Below are 17835 nucleotides of genomic sequence, written 5' to 3'. Positions count from 1 at the left end.
AATATGAAAGTCAGTAACAAATCACACAAACTAAAGTAGATTGCAGAAATATAAAAACAAAGCTGTTGCTTTACCACATTACTTTGGGTAATTTAAAGTCACTGTAATAAACATATGTAAACATGTGCACTGCACTTTTTAAACACTGTCTGTTAACTTTAGACCAGTGGCCTTCAAACCTTTGTGGTCGAGCCCCCCTTTAAACCTATAAAAAAAAAATCTGCCCCCCTTTCCCGAATCCCCATCCCACTTCAGACTACCAAATAATTTCACTAAACATTATGAAAAAATTATACTTTTTAATTAAAAAAACCTACAGGGAAAAAAACACCTGCATCACTTGAAAAATAGCATAGAGAGAATAACTGTTGTTATTATTATTATGCTTGCTCTGTTATTTATTTATTTTTTGTGGGTTTCATGCTGTCCGCTAAGGCATAGGACACACAGGCTTTCCTGCTCACTAACGACATTAAACACGGTGTATACACCAGACGCGAGCGGCAAAATACAGTAGAAACCATTATAATCAGTGATGCTGTGTACACTGGATGCGGCGTGACATTAAACTGATGCCTTGTTCTATTTATGACGTACTGACACAAAGTTAAAATGATTTGCAACAGTCGCTTTGTCGCGTCAGTGTAGAGCTGTTGTGGCGCGACGCACAAATGTAGCGTCCGGTACAGACACGATGAGTGAAGCCGAGAGCAAGATATGCCTCGTCATATTTTCTGTATTTAGCTTTTAAATGACCAGCACCTGCCTGGGTCTGTGCGACTTCATCTATGGCTTTTCTCTTCCCTTTCACAAACCGATCCATCTCCCATTCTAAGTTACGTCCTTTGGCTGTTTACCGTTTTATTTATTTTCTTTTTCTGCTGATGGCCCGCGCTCGACTTGAAGCAGCGCTGCTTAGACCGATCGGTGTGTGTCATCAAAGTACTACGAGAGCTATAAGAGAGCGCAGATGTCTCCTTATGCTTTCTCTCTCCGTACTTTGATGTCATACACCGATCTGATCTTCAAGTGGAACACTCCTCTTTACTCTCGCGTGTCACATGACCGAGTGTAATAGCAGAATCGCATTATTTCATATCGCGATATTATCGCAAATGCAATTAATCGTTCAGCCCTAGATCAAATAGCATTAACAAAACTCATATGTCAGGTTAGTCCAGTCAATGAGCAAGTGCAATCCAAAGCAACTTTTCTTTGTGAAAGTGTGTTCAAACATTTGACTGATAAATAATAAAGTGCCATTATGGACTGCTTCACTTTAAAAAAAAAAAAAAAAAAGACATTTTGGAATCAGTTCGGCACATTCACTCCCTCTGGCATTTTAAAAGGTGACATTTCATTATATTTGTCCTTTTATTAAAGTCAACATCAAACAGCGTTCATCGCAGCCCATTAAATGTGCTTGTGTAATGCATTTCTGAGGAAAAGGGATCTTCGAAATATATTTTTTTAAAAAGGAATGGGACTTGATTTGTCCATCTGAAACTGACTGGATTGTAAAACGCGCTCTCTATATGACAGATGGTTGAAAGAAAGGGCTTGGCAATGTCATTTTAAAAGGGGTGTAACTTGTTACATTTCGATGTGATCATGAATTGTGCATTAGGAAAGTAAATGGGAGTCCATTTTCTATTTTCTTTCACAAATGGTTTTGAGCAGTAACAATTATGATCCAGTTAGAACATCTTGATGCCTCATGACATATGCGTCGCCCAGCCCTAAAAGAAAGTACGTCAACGCAGTGTGCAAAAACACGTAACTCTTTGTGCAGGACATGCAGGGTCAAATCTAGCCTGATCCTATTACCGTTATCCATTCCTAGTAAATTTCGGCCCCCTTCCTACTGTCTCTGTCAATACCAAATAAAATACGAAAAGGATTCAAATAACTCACTTTACAACAATATTCCCCAAAGTCCTTGGTTTCACCTGTTGCATTTCATCATCAATCACGGTCACTATGAGACAAAGATGAAGAAAGTTTAAGTACTTCAGTCACATACTGAACCATCCAGTTAAAAACTGTCAATCAAAAGGAGCTCTAACACATAATCCTTCAGCGATGAATGAGAGAGCATTGGTAATAATCAAATAAAGAGCTGCAGACCTGCCATGTGAAGCATGCCAATGTAGAGGAAACTCACCGTTGTATCCGGGCACGGCTTTACCGGCTGTACCAGCGGGGGGAGTGCGTGAGCAGCCCAGACCGACACAGGACGCAGTGATGGAAGAGCCACTCTCTACAAAAGAGAGACACCATAGTGATGAGAGCTGCATAAGCAGGTCATTCAGAATGAGGCACTGATGTCAAAAACATAAGCTTATTAACATATGACTGCTTATATTTGCATATCAATGAGTATTTATTATTTGGCAACTTTGAAGGGGTCTTTTTACTCATTTCACATGCAAAGAGGTTGACCAATCAGAAAAGAGGTCATTAACTTCTAGAAATTTTAAAGGTGCAGTAACCAGGTTAATTCTAAGGGTCAGAAAGAGGGTAGAAATAGACTGTCTGCTGCAAGAAACCTTGACTAACATTAGAAACACCTAAGCATAGCAAACGCATTTTTGTACATTTCTTCTTCTATAGTCACTTTTCTCTTTCAGGTCAAATAGTTTGAAAAGATCCTCGCTCGGCTAGGTGGAATAGAAGTTGGCATGAAATGGAAATTCTATTTAATAATCTATTCGGAATAAAAAAAAAACTTCTAAATGTATATCAATTACCTGTGAACAATTCAGTGTTATTGTTTGCTAAAACTTAAGTGATACTACAAGTATTACAAGTTTTTGGTGTTTCAAATAAAGACAAAAATTTTTAATATTACATGAAAATTAATAACACTAAATATCCAACTAATAATCGAATCCGACTAGTAATATCCATTTGGAAAATGGAAATAAGTAATAAGTTAAAGTATTAAAATGACTAAAGCTGAAATAAAGTAAATAGAAATATTAAATTAGTAAAATAGACAAAAAATTTAATTAAAATGAAAATTTAATAGAAAATTAACAGAACATTTAAAAAAAGACAATTCAAAATAATAAAACTAATAAAATATTAATTGTGATGGAACAATTAATCCATTCACATATTTCATTCTTTTTACATTGGAATGTTGAATTAATGATCAAAATGTCATAACTTCATCTTCCGGTGAAACAGCAAACTTCTCTCTGGTGACGTATGCAGGACTTATCCAATCATTTAGTCTGTTTAAACCCTGTGCCTTTCTTACAATCAACTGCAAGATTTCATTCAGATCTGCCTCTGGTGGACTGAACCAAGTCCCCACATTACGTTTATTTCTTCGTTTAGATAATCAGTTTCCTTGGATGTAGATCCCAAGATAGAATCTGTTTCATCATGACCTTAAGGTTAGTTCAACATATTTATAGGTAGGTTTAATGACAGACATTTCAAGGAAACTCTACCAATCCCCTTGTGTACTAAGAGATCTGTTACTGCCGCAACAATGCATGTTGTGCAAGTATGTACTGTACAACGCTGCACTGACCCAGCACTCACGTCTGCGTTTGTGTGCTTGCATAAATTACATGACTGGCTTGTAAATAAACATCATCAACAAAAGTTAAAAATACTTCACAATCAGTAGACGACAGCGTGACACAGAGCAAAGCGTTCACAAATAGAACACAGACTCGTTCGTCATCCGTCTCGGAGCCAGATGCTACAGGAGAGCTGTGAACAGCAGGAAGAGAGAGTGAGCGAGCGGCTGATGAAGAGTGGGCTAGAGTAACTGGTAAAGAGAGAGAGAGAGAGAGAGAGAGAAGGAGAGCGAGACAGAAAACTGTTGACATCGCAGCGTGTGACACCACGAGTCTGTCTGCCACTGCTGCCATATGTGAGTAATGCAGAAAGCTCAAATGCTTTTCACAGGTGACGCGCAGCGTGCAGACACGCACACACAGAGAGGGAAAGAGTTTCTGAATATTCACGGATTAGCATTTAGGTCTACACCATGTCTTTCCAAACTCAAATGACCTTCTTGAAATTCTGAAGAATGTGCAGGTCGCTCTTTGCTAACTATAATGCACAGGGACTGGAGCTTTTAAGTGTCTAAACAGGCAAAATCATCTTAAAAGTTATAGGCTACATCCACATATGCCTACTTCTCTTCTCTGCTTTTAGCTCAGTCGTGGCCTAATGTTTAGAGAGTCGGACTTGTAACCCAAAGGTCGTGGGTTCGAGTCTCTCTACCATTAAGTATGTGAAAAACAGCAGTAATGTCCAAATTCATAGTATTCTTAAAACAGTAGGCACAAAAAAAAAAGTGTGCATCAGATCGCACGAGGCCATGGAAGAGGATTTGTGATTGGCAGTGAAGCAACGCAACAGAAGCTGGCACGTCACATGACAATGACAACATGTCGCATGTACGTAGCTGTCTGGATCACACATTCATAGTATACTGTATATTCATACTTTCTTTACAGTCAGATAAAATAGGAAGTACTTACTCAAAAGAAGTGCCTGCTCAGAGAGTTGGGCATTATAGGGGGGCGGTCACACAATGTTTTTGTGTTTAAATAAATGATAAATAACACAAAGCCCAGAGACATGTAATTTAAAAGTTGTACTTATTTTAACTTCAGTGCCGCATTTTTAGATTGCCGTGGTCAATGGTCAAACACATCAATCTAGAATGTTTACTTTGTCATATATTAATAGTCGTCCAGTTGATAGAAGATTGTTTTCTGCATTTGAATGTACTGTATTTAAAATTAAAAGCAGCTTCATGTCATTCATTTTGTAAGTCTAAAAAAAAATGTAAAGAAATATAGCATAATATTAGCCAATATATTAAGAGATGGATCTTCAAAATCAAAATAAATAATCATCAGTATCTGTGAACATTTTCATGGCTGCAATTAAATCGTCCTCTATACCTTTACATAGTGCACAATTTAGGGTGTTTCAGAAAGGTGGGGCCCACAACCATGATGGACATTATCACAAGCAAAATCATTCGCCATCATCCTCAGTCATCTCTCCTCACTCTGGTAAGTGAAAGCTTATGTACTGTAATGTAACAGGCTACCGCTAGCAAGCAGCTAACCATGTCCCTTTAGTGGCTCGCGCTATTTTTTTAGAACGGGTGTTATTTGTTTTCCGTGCCTTTCTGAATACAGACACCAACCCATCCCTGCACATCACATCCCCTGCACAGCCTGGAACATAACATTAATTTCCATGCCCTGCCATTTTCACTATTATCCTCACTTGTTTCTTCACAATACCTGCAGAACTTCTGATGATTCGGCTGTGCAGGTTCGGCTGGCGGCTGGCATAGAACATGGGTGGCTATATGCAAATGTTGGGGGCGTAAATATTAGTGATCCCGACTGTAACATCACAGTCGGTGTTATATTCTGATTCGCCTATTTTTCAGTGGTCTTTTGCATGCATGAGATTTACACAAGAAAGAGGAAACAATGGTGTTTGAGGCTCACGGTATGTCATTTCCATGTACAGAACTGTTATTATTCAACTATGCCAAGGTAAATACAGTTTTCCATTCTATGGCACCTTTAAACCAGTTGGTGGGGACTGCTAATTAATCGAGAGGGCTTTGACACAGATGGCTAATTAGTTCCCTCTGAAGGTCATGTCCTGCCATAACCTGTTTTTTTTTTTTTAAGTTATTGCCAGCCACTTGACATCACAAAGTTGATTTAGTGGACTGATAAAGTTTACCGGAGTCAAAAACTGACAGACTGTGGCAGGGTTCACGCGTACACGGCGGCCAGCTCAAAGACAGGCGGCGACGCTCAAGGCCGCGTTAAGGTCGTTCGTGCATCCAGCAGTCATTGCCACTTACTCCCAACTGGAAACATACCAGTTGCCCAGCAACAGCGGTGACATCAGCAGCCCTCATCACCAAGCCCCCCACTTCTTCACGGCAGGAGTTGCGTCTTAAAATAGCACAGATTATTATCAGGTCTCAAAAGCGGCAGCCTTTCTTTCATTTTCTGTGTGTACTGGATGAACGTTGCCGCAGAGAATAATTAAATTACACATTTGCGTGCATGCGTGTTAGAGATTGCAAACACATACTGTCTGATTTAAGCAACATGCTACAAAAGGCTGTGCTATGTGGTTAAAGGTATTATTCTGTTACTATTATAGTATTTATTAATGTTTTGAATTAGCAGCTACTTTTATATTTTCATCCATTTTAAGTTTTAGTCATTTTGTAATGTGCTTTTGTCATAAGCATGCAAGCATTATTTTTATTTCAGGTTCAGTTGAGCTATTTCAGTATCTCAACTTAAACTTACTTAGGTTTATTCCAAAGGCAACATTTATTAAAAAAATTCATAATCCAATATTTTTACTTTATTTCAATTGTTACCAAAAATGATTTGAATTAGCTTAACAATAACAACACTAACTGTGGTTACTAAGTTAATAAAACAATAATAAAATTAAGGATATAAAATTTAATTTCAATCAAAATAAATAATCATCAGTATCTGTGAACATTTTCATGGCTGCAATTAAATCGTCCTCTATACCTTTACATAGTGCACAATTTAGGGTGTTTCAGAAAGGTGGGGCCCACAACCATGATGGACATTATCACAAGCACTTATTATTAGTTATTTCTCAAGCCTCAGCAGAAGACCGTATAAATGTGGCAGTAAATGCTTGTTCACAACCACACTGCCAGCTTTTTTTGTTTCTTATGGCACAAACCACACAAAAGAGGCAGCCCTTCTAGTGAACTCATCCAAATGCATTTACTAGTTTTCATGTGGATTATATTAGTACATTAATACGTTTTAGGGGGTGATTGCAGACACAGCCTATTATAAAAGTGGTTGATAACCTCTACATCTTCTGAAGCCATTTAATAGCTTTATGTTACAAACATATCAACATTTAAGTCACTATTTTTTAAATATATTTTTTCTATTTTTCTATTGAACAAAGTAAGTTGTACAGGTTTGGAACGTAAAAAGGGTGAGTAAATACTGATAATTTGATCATTTTAATTGTAAGGGTCAGAGATAGGATAGAAAACTACAACTACATGTTTTGGGTGCAAAAACTTTAACACAAAAATAAATGAAGAGTAATGAGCAGGTGTGCTTAAAGGTGCCATAGAATGCATTGATACAATATTTTAAATTGTTCTCTGATATCTAAATAGAAGGTATGTGGCTTAGGTAAGGGCAATACATCTCCAGAAACGGTTTTACATGTCCATTTACAACCCTAGGATTTGTCCCTAGAATGAAATGCTCTGTTTTTACCTTATTTGGAAGGATCATTAATAATAATGTTGAGCTCTGCTCTGATTGGCTGTTTCACAGTGCGGCTCGTTTCAGTAGCTCACACAGCAGGAAGGAAACACAGGGAAAATATATATTTCAACACGGTCTCTCGCACTTATATCATTGGGTAATTATACTGTAAATAAAATGCAAGCACCAGGGAGCCGCTATTAATATGCGGGGCATTGAAACTGCATTTGAATGCACGATCGCTTTTTACTTTCACTTTCAAGATTTGCGATCGCACGTGCTCTGTGTAAACTACAGCGGCAGTACTTACCACACATTTTACAAGATCAGATGCTTGTCAGTGTTGCTCAGGATCTGTAAATCATTCGCCATCATCCTCAGTCATCTCTCCTTTTCATGTGGATTATATTAGTACATTAATACGTTTTAGGGGGTGATTGCAGACACAGCCTATTATAAAAGTGGTTGATAACCTCTACATCTTCTGAAGCCATTTAATAGCTTTATGTTACAAACATATCAACATTTAAGTCACTATTTTTTAAATATATTTTTTCTATTTTTCTATTGAACAAAGTAAGTTGTACAGGTTTGGAACGTAAAAAGGGTGAGTAAATACTAATAATTTGATCATTTTAATTGTAAGGGTCAGAGATAGGATAGAAAACTACAACTACATGTTTTGGGTGCAAAAACTTTAACACAAAAATAAATGAAGAGTAATGAGCAGGTGTGCTTAAAGGTGCCATAGAATGCATTGATACAATATTTTAAATTGTTCTCTGATATCTAAATAGAAGGTATGTGGCTTAGGTAAGGGCAATACATCTCCAGAAACGGTTTTACATGTCCATTTACAACCCTAGGATTTGTCCCTAGAATGAAATGCTCTGTTTTTACCTTATTTGGAAGGATCATTAATAATAATGTTGAGCTCTGCTCTGATTGGCTGTTTCACAGTGCGGCTCGTTTCAGTAGCTCACACAGCAGGAAGGAAACACAGGGAAAATATATATTTCAACACGGTCTCTCGCACTTATATCATTGGGTAATTATACTGTAAATAAAATGCAAGCACCAGGGAGCCGCTATTAATATGCGGGGCATTGAAACTGCATTTGAAAGCACGATCGCTTTTTACTTTCACTTTTGAGATTTGCGATCGCATGTGCTCTGTGTAACTACAGCAGCAGTACTTACCACACATTTTACAAGATCAGATGCTTGTCAGTGTTGCTCAGGATCTGTAAATCATTCGCCATCATCCTCAGTCATCTCTCCTTACTCTGTTTATGTGGTAAGTGAAAGCTTATGTACTGTAATGTAACAGGCTACCGCTAGCAAGCAGCTAACCATGTCCCTTTAGTGGCTCGCGTTATTTTATTAGAACGTGTGTTATTTGTTTTCCGTGCCTTTCTGAATACAGACACCAACCCATCCCTGCACATCACATCCCCTGCACAGCCTGGAACATAACATTAATTTCCATGACCTGCCATTTTCACTATTATCCTCACTTGTTTCTTCACAATACCTGCAGAACTTCTGATGATTCGGCTGTGCAGGTTCGGCTGGCGGCTGGCATAGAACATGGGTGGCTATATGCAAATGTTGGGGGCGTAAATATTAGTGATCCCGACTGTAACATCACATTGTTATTGTCAATATTTCATTATTATTATTTATTTTTTATCAGTATTGGTCATTATTGGATATTTAATAGTTCATGGTAATTTTGCTAATTCCTCAAATTTTACATTTTGATTAACTTGACACTCACTGATCTTTAATCTTTAAAAAATAATCTTTTAAGATAATAACACTGTTAAACGGAATCCTTAACCAATCTGAAAAAAATATGCATATTATAATCTTGTGATGCGCAAATTCAATCATTTAAAATGAGTTTTGTTTTTAGCTTTTCAATTTTAATTTATTTAGACAAAACTAATAAACTAGTAAACCATTAAAAAAAATGTCCATATGAAAATCATATTGGCCAGAATTACAATTGTCCTTTATGAGTGACTGCAATGGTTGCTTTATGGGTGCATAATTTTCAAAACAATTGTTAGCTGCTGCACCAATATCGACCAATCAGAATTCAGAATACGTGTTATAATAACCCTGATACTCATCCCCGTGTTGAAGCATCCAAACGTATGTGTGAGTGAGAGAGAGATATTCTGTCACAGCAGCTTGACTTCTGATATTGCAATGCACGCATGAGCCTGGGGAGGTTTGAGCGGGTAATGACATAGATAATGAAGGTTCAATTCACTTCCACTTTATTTCAGAAAAGCTATCGCATCAGCGCAACCAAACTGCTGTTACACTACACCTCATCAGCTCTTCTAATCAAATCTCGCTCTGTGCCGCTGAACAACTCAAACATGCTGTGGCATTTGTGTGTTTGCACGCCGAGGTGGAGATGTGGCTCATCTAACAAGTCATCTAATAATACGACTGGTCTTGATGGTGATGCATAAACATGCTTTTAATCATGAATTGGATGGAAATTATAAATGGAGAGCAGGACACACACACCACTGTGAGGACAGAATCATTTATCACATGAAGCACTTTGGCCACTCTGGCCCTGTGCTTACTCAAAATACGGATCCATCGTTTTTTTCCGTTCACGCATCAATACAGATCTGACACCGGTTTTAAATTTGTGCTGTCAAATGACACAAAGACTTTACCAGTACCGACTAGAAAGACGGATATGAGAGCGAGGGAAAAGGTGATTCAGTTCATTTTGTACAAATATTCTCCGGTCAAGCTCGGCACCGGTTTATTTCTCAGAGATCTTTATGAGCTGAATATGTTTTGCAGCCAGCATAGAATGAAGGAGTAAACCGAATTCATTATACATGTGATGGTTTATGCATCATGCTGGCAATAGGGGTTATGAATATCAAAAGAAGTGTCCTGTATTTCAGACAATCCATTTCAGGCTTGCCAGAGAAATAAGGGCGACTTTATGGTCAGGAACTCAGCATTGCAGCGCGCATAAAAACAACCAACAGAAAGTTGCACCTTTTGACATTTGCCAACTATTTTAGTGGAGCACAAAGAAACTAAACAGTATCAATTTATCAGAGTATTTTTTAAATAATATTTGGTTTTACTGTATTGAGTTATTTACTTTCAATGTACAGTATTACATAATGCGCCTTTTTTTGTCAGACTTGTGAATTTAATATAATCTTTTATTTTTAAGATTGCAATCTAACTTTTTTTAGTTTGTCAATAAAGTTCCCCCAAAAATAAAGAAAATCAAATGAGATACAGTACTTTTTGTTATGAAGAGATAAAAGTACTCATTTGTTAAGTAGTCTTTTTCGCAAACTTGCAAAACATGCTTAATTTTTACATTCCAAAATGGTTATTTTAACTCGTTCACATGGCGGTCAAAAATGGCTGCTTTTTTGGGGGGGTTTGTTTATTTGTTTATTATTATTATTATTATTATTATTTCAATGAGATGAATGTACAATATTTTAGTTTGATAATTTTTTTTTATTTAATATTTTGTATATTTAGGGAACTTTATGGTAGTGAATTATATTTACAGAATAGTTATGGTCCATTTATTACCTGTTAACAACTTTTGTTTGTTTGTTATAAAGAACCTAAAAAAAATAATACGGTTTTATGATTTTTTTAAAAATTTATTTTACAAACATGTTTTACTCTAAAACTGCAAGAAAATCAAAAGGCATAAATCTAAGCAAGTTGTGTTCCAAAATGGTTATTTTAACTCGTTCACATGGCGGTCAAAAATGGCTGCTTTTTTGGGGGGGTTTGTTTATTTGTTTATTATTATTATTATTATTATTTCAATGAGATGAATGTACAATATTTTAGTTTGATAATTTTTTTTTATTTAATATTTTGTATATTTAGGGAACTTTATGGTAGTGAATTATATTTACAGAATAGTTATGGTCCATTTATTACCTGTTAACAACTTTTGTTTGTTTGTTATAAAGAACCTAAAAAAAATAATACGGTTTTATGATTTTTTAAAAAATTTATTTTACAAACATGTTTTACTCTAAAACTGCAAGAAAATCAAAAGGCATAAATCTAAGCAAGTTGTGTTCCAAATTTGAGGTTAATGTCTGAAAAAATTAGCTTTCAGTAAGATTTTGTTTAGGCACAGTTCCAAACATTTCTAATAGATGAAATTTACTTTCCATACCACTATGTTTTTCCTTGATTTTTCTGTAAAAAACTATATTGTAATATACATCTTTTAAAAACATACTCTAACACAGCCAAGTTTTGGATAAGTAAGACTTTTTTGTTTTGTTTTTGGTAAGAAGTCTCTTATGATAAGAAGTCAGCTGAGAGGAATTATATTGTGCTAACCAATGGCATAAATATCAGCTGATATTAACAGATATTACAAAACAACTGACTCACAGGATCAACCTTCCTTTTAGGTTTGTTCAGACATATTTTTGGGCATAATGGAATGAAATCCATTTATTTGTATTCTGAACAACAAATAAGCTTTTATGCTGTTTTTACAAATCTGATCCAAACCACATTCATGCGTGATTTGAAAATCAATTCAATTCAATGGACTTGATGTGTAGAGTGCTCTCTTCTCACAATGACAGCTAGCAGTTGTTCTAAAAGAACATTTCCTGGTGTTGTGCTGACGTGGAAGTCATTACTATGGCAACTGGTGTAGACATACAAATTAATGTCAGTGTGAACAATTAGCCCTAAAGACTGAATCTGTAAAACGGCATCTAAATCAGTGTGAACCAGGGGTCGGCAACCTACGGCACGCGTGCCAACAGTGGCACACAGAGGGATAATCACTAGCAATATGGCAAAAACTGCATACTGACATACATTTTGAGGTAATAACTTATTATTAAGTTATTACATCAAAGTCACACAGCCTGTTAGGAGCCATAAATACTAATAAAGTGTGAGAATTAACTTGCGCTAGTCTACGGACCACTGCACATACTAGGCACTTCAGATCAAAGCCTCAGAGCTCTAACAGCGTTCATCAATGTCAAAATGACTGAGATGGCCAGTCAAATCAAAGTAGGCAGGGTTTACTGTTCACAGAAGCAGAGCGCGAAGCGTCAGTTTAACGTTAAAGAGAGCGAGGTAAGACGAAGCTGCAAATCATTTAATATTAGTCAACTTTTAACGATACGTTTTACGATAGAAATGTTAAATGACCGACAGCTATATATTTTTTTCTCAAATATGGCCATTTAGAGAGAGATGTGTAAATTGTCTGCGTCTGTGTCTCTCTCTACAAACAGTGAAGCGGAGTTTAGTTACCTAAAAAAACTGCGATTTTACCCCCCTCGTTGCTGAGAAATATAATGTAGCGATTCAGTATCGATTAATAAAAGTCGCGTGGCAGCACTGACAACAAGTTTATGAGCTTCTGAATGTTACTTTTTGCACAGCGCGATCTCAGATCTCTGTGTGCGAGTGGTGTGTGTGTGTGTGTGTGTGTGTGTGTGTGCGCACGCACACACATCAATTAAAGCAGCGCATTAATATAGAACGGGAATTAAACTGAACGGTTTTAATGCATTGGCCTTGTCACACACACACATACAGTGATGTTCAGTACGGTCACACTGTATATCTGTTATTCAAAAAACTTTTGAAAATGAAAAAAAAACAAACAAAAAAACAGTGGCACAGTGGTTAACCAGAAAAATTTTAAATGGCACGTCATGCCGAAAAGGTTGCCGACCCCTGCAGTGTGAACAATGCCTTAAAAGACAAGACAAGAAGCAGACAAAACGCAGGCAAAAGAAATGAACCACAGTGTAACTTTAAGACAGTGACTCACCAGTTTGCCACCAGTGATCCAGCACTGGGACTCCAAAACTCCTCTTGGCCCATTCGAGGGTCTCTATATCACAGCGTTCCCCGGCTACAAACAAGTTCCTCAGCCTGCCGAAAGAAGAATTACCGGCTCTTAGAAAGTACGTAAACAAGGGAACTGGGAAATATGTTACATTTGGAAGAACTGAGATTTATAATGAAAGATAAATTATCCATTTTCATTAAGACCTGGAAACCAATAAGACTGTTCTTACAGGCAGACTGAATATATTGGATTACATCTATTTTAATCAAACTGTCTGAATATACACTATTTGGATAGCTGTTGTTGTCATCCATCAGGATAAAAGATTGAATATTAACACTCTGCTGCTCATGTACAACATTACTGATTTTAAAGCACTTGAACTTGAAAACTTTAAAAACCTTCCATTCCTTTTTGGGGGGGGGGGGGGGTTCTAATATAAAGGCTGTTTCAAGAAAATTAAAACAAGAAGTCAGAGCAGCTTCATCCTAAAGACTTTGCAGCAAAGAAATGTAATAAGCAAGAATGCAGGTGTGCATTAAATATTTATTGAACTCATTCTTGTGGTAAAGAAACAAGAAGCACTGACAAGCGGTGTAAAGGTGAGGATTCACTGTTCCTGTCATCAAACTGCCCGCAATCCTCCAACAAGAAATGGATTACAATGTAGCGGGTGACCACATCACATAAATCCTTGCTCAATACAGTAAACTACACCTGTAATACCGTAAATACGCTCACAAGGGAGCAAAGGACAGTCAAAACATCTTTTCATCAATGAGGCATGTTTGAAATGCTAATACTAGGAATAGTGAGTGTTTCGATTGATTTGGTAGCTTGAGAAGCACAAGCTAAGCTGGAAAGTTGATTTATTTTCAGTCTGTCTTTGCATTTGCATTAAAGGGATAGTTCACCCAAAAATGAAAATTCTGTCATTAATTGTTCACCCTCATGTCGTTCTAAACCTGTAAGACCTTCGTTCATCTTCGGAACACAAATTAAGATATTTTTGATGAAATCCGAGAGCTTTCTGACCCTCCATAGACAGCAACACAACTGACATGTTCGAGGCACAGAAAGGTAGTAAGGACATTGTTAAAATAGTCCATGTGACATCAGTGGTTCAACCTTAATTTTATGAAGCTTCGAGCTTCGAAGCTACTTTTTGTGTGCAAAGAAAACAAAAATAACGAATTAATTCAACAACTCCTTCTCTACAATTTTCTTCTCAACAATTTCTACCTGTCAGTCTTCGCTGCGCATTCACCACAGTACCACGAAACATTTGTGTGCATTCCTCTGATTGTAAACAAGGTGCAGCACATGCATATTCTGCATCAGCAGCATCACACACATGCGTGGTACTGTTGTAAATGCACGGTGAAAGCTCAGATCTTCAGAAAGTTCTCAGACTTGAAAAAAAAGTTGGAAAAAAAAACACATTACTATTGAGATTATTTTAATAAAGTAAAACACTTTCTAATAGCATTTCCTGCATTTGGAAGCAAAAGTACCCAAATAGACCAACATTTCTGATACAGCTACTATTTTAAGTAAAATGCTTCATGGCTAATGTTTAGTCAAATAATTAATATGGTTTTATCAATTGGCAATTCACCAAGATGTACTGGATCTGAATGAAACTGATTTGGCACTAAATTTGACCGGTCACAGAAAATTTACTTTAAAATGAAAATAACAGTTGGCTATAAAAAAATAACTGAATCTTTCTGAGCCAGTGTTTATGAGCAAGTAACAGTATTACAGCTGAGTTCCTTTCACTCTTCCACTCCAGGGTCAAACAATGCAGAAACTATTCAATTACCTGGAGTCAAGGTCACAATGCGTGTGATCTGCATAACAATAAGGTGGAGGTCGTTCACTAGCACTCACATTCCCTCCACCCACATCTCACGCCTGTCGTGTTCAGAGACACAATCAGTGGCCATTTCTTTGCTTTTACATACCTGACAAAGGTCACTTGACTCAAACATTGCCAATTCATTAAATATTGGCTTCCTTGTAAGTCATATGCAGGATTTTCCCTCCCTATTTATAAACTTTGTTTCCGACGCACCCGCCAGCAACCATTCAGGTGTGCAAGGGGCATTTATGCAATTTCCATACAGTCATGCAGCAGAAACTTGTTATTACAGTTATGTGTACTGTGTGAAAGCAGCCTTAATTTGATATTTAATGACACAAAAATGTCACAAATGAGTCAGATTGCAGCTCCTCTAAGGAAAAAAAGCTCATGACGAAAAAGAGGGACTTGATGTATATCAAGACAGGATTCATTTACTATATTGTGTGAAAGTGTGTACTTGGGTGAAAAGGTTGTGCTACAACTTTCAGATCTGCAATAAAGTCATCAGTTCGTGTTTACAACTCAACGGATGTATTCAGGAATCCAGGTGTGCATTTCTAATGCAGCGACCTTCTGCAGGTGTGCTTTAACATCGGCCTTATGATCTTGGCGAGAGAGAGAGATGCTGATCTTACAGCGTCACTGCTGAATCTCTGAGCTGGAAAATTCTATTTAGTGGAGTCGTGCCCTCTGGCACGCATTTAAACCCATGTTGAGAGCCGCAGGTTACGGCGCTGATGCGCGAGACACACTCCTGGACTGAGAGCCTGTGCTTTTGTGTGACAGTCATGCATTGCACGGCTCCTTTGGGTTGAGCTAAATTGCCCTTTCTTCCGTCTCATATTGCGAACGTCTTTCGTGCTTATGTGTCATTTAGGTAACAAAAAATAAATGAAAAGTGGGTTATATACTCATTAAGGGTCATTTTAAAGATGCATAGCATAATAATAGCTGATATAGCCAGAGCAAAATAAATACAATTTAAAAGGAAATAATGGTTGTTTATTATTCTAGTGAAAAAATGCATCCTAATTGCTACTATGATTTGTATAAGCCAAGTGCGAAAAAAAACTAGTGATTTTCATGCAGCATAAATATTCCCAAGGTGTCAAAAAATGTAAACGAGCACCATCTAGTAAATGACAAACCCTATTATGCTATTATTGGACAGTAATAATGTTACAGTATTTTCTGATCTAGCTGGGTATGTTTTGTGTTTTATTTTCAAAGGCATATATATTTATGGCTATATCACTAGGGGTGGGTATCTGGGTAAGTTCTATACTTTTAAGCACCGTCCGAATTGCCTCATATTATTGAGTATCGAAAAATGTCTTGTTCGGTACCAAATTTAGATACCCAAGGGGTTAACGTCAGTGAGCCAAAAAGTATGCAGCATGCTTGATGTGCCTAAATCAAGTCTGGTGATTGGTCAAGTCTGGGCGTAACTGCTATAAACAAGTCTGGGCGTAACTGCTATAAACACTAGTTTATAGCAGTTACGCCCAGAGATGTGGCTCACACGCGAAGCTGTACTGTAAGTGTCCAAACACCCATAAATGTAAGGCCATGTTTTTACACTAGTGCGTTTTCATTTTAAAATGGTGTTTTAAAATGAAAACAATCCTTGTCCATACTGGCGTTTCCACTGCGTTCAGAAAAGATCTCCGTCCACACTACATGACCGAAAACGCATGTTACGTGACTATTCATGCACACCAGCTACATAAGACAATTTATAAGATTAATACTACATTTTTACTCAAAACTCACTTTAAACCACCATTGTGTGTTTGTAATAACTTCCGATTGCAATCTAATGTGTGTCTTGGCCATATAATGTTGCTGAAATTGGCTATTTGTAGACTTTTATATCTAGCTAATCACTACACCTGGTGCCCATTCTTCGTACGTCGCTAACTCAGTTAGCTGGATTTGATTGTTGACGATTTGGCATAATCTTGGATAGTTTGGTTCTTCGAAGCTCATCCCGGAGTTGCTGTCATAGCAACAGGTCCGTAAGCTTATTTCATGTAAACAGGATTAGATGGCATCTTTTTAAGCAGAATTGATACTTAAAATCTGTCCGTTACCAACGCTACTTTATTACAAGAGTATCCTACTGATCCAGGGACAATAACTAAAAAATAATTATCATTTAAAAATTAATTTAAAGATAATATAATAATATTGTCTAGTCTTTAATACTATAGACACAGCCAGTTTTACTCACCGAGAGATTTATTCGTCATAATATTATTACTTAATAATTGTATTCGAGTCTTACACACATGCTATACAGATAATGTAGAGTTGTGCATTAATTTGAGTGGTGACAGATATTATGGGAGTGGCTTGATGGAGCGCAGGAGATGCAGATAACATGATCTTGACCCTTAAGAAACTTTAATTAATGCTGTCATGTGACAAATCTGTTCAAATATAAAATTAAATGAATTGCTAATTACATTGAAATAAAAATGTAAAATATAAGAAATCGTGAATATAAATAATTGGGAATCATGTAAAACATTTTAATAAAATAAAAACAGTGCACATTTCATTTATCTATGATTTATGTAGTTTTGTTGGCTTGGCTGTTTCCTTATAAAAGTCCAGAAATTTGTCAAGTTTTTCGTCAGGTGTCTTTTTTAATTATATGATGTCATTACGTTGCTGTCTTGCCGCCAGCCAATCACTGCATTGCTGATCATGGTTTCGAGTATCGATACATAGCCCCTTTTAAACCAACCCATGAACGCGCAATTATCTCATAACTCAATCCAGCCATACTAACCATC

At 36.9% G+C, this 17835-nt stretch overlaps 1 protein-coding gene across 1 annotated transcript in view; it reads right to left on the bottom strand.

Annotated features, from left to right (window-relative positions):
* The window catches only part of LOC107590709 (acyl-CoA synthetase short-chain family member 3, mitochondrial-like), a 42886-nt gene that overhangs the window by 8868 nt on the left and 16183 nt on the right, over window positions 1-17835 (bottom strand). The window contains 3 exon segments of the mRNA XM_016279618.1: window positions 1915-1978; window positions 2165-2260; window positions 13147-13250. Of these exon segments, the coding sequence (XP_016135104.1) occupies window positions 1915-1978; window positions 2165-2260; window positions 13147-13250 (264 nt within the window).

Source organism: Sinocyclocheilus grahami, unplaced genomic scaffold (genome assembly GCF_001515645.1).
Source record: "Sinocyclocheilus grahami isolate Dianchi unplaced genomic scaffold, SAMN03320097.WGS_v1.1 scaffold8.1, whole genome shotgun sequence".
Classification (NCBI taxonomy): Eukaryota; Metazoa; Chordata; class Actinopteri; order Cypriniformes; family Cyprinidae; genus Sinocyclocheilus; species Sinocyclocheilus grahami.
This window is presented reverse-complemented; position numbering and strand designations above follow the sequence as displayed.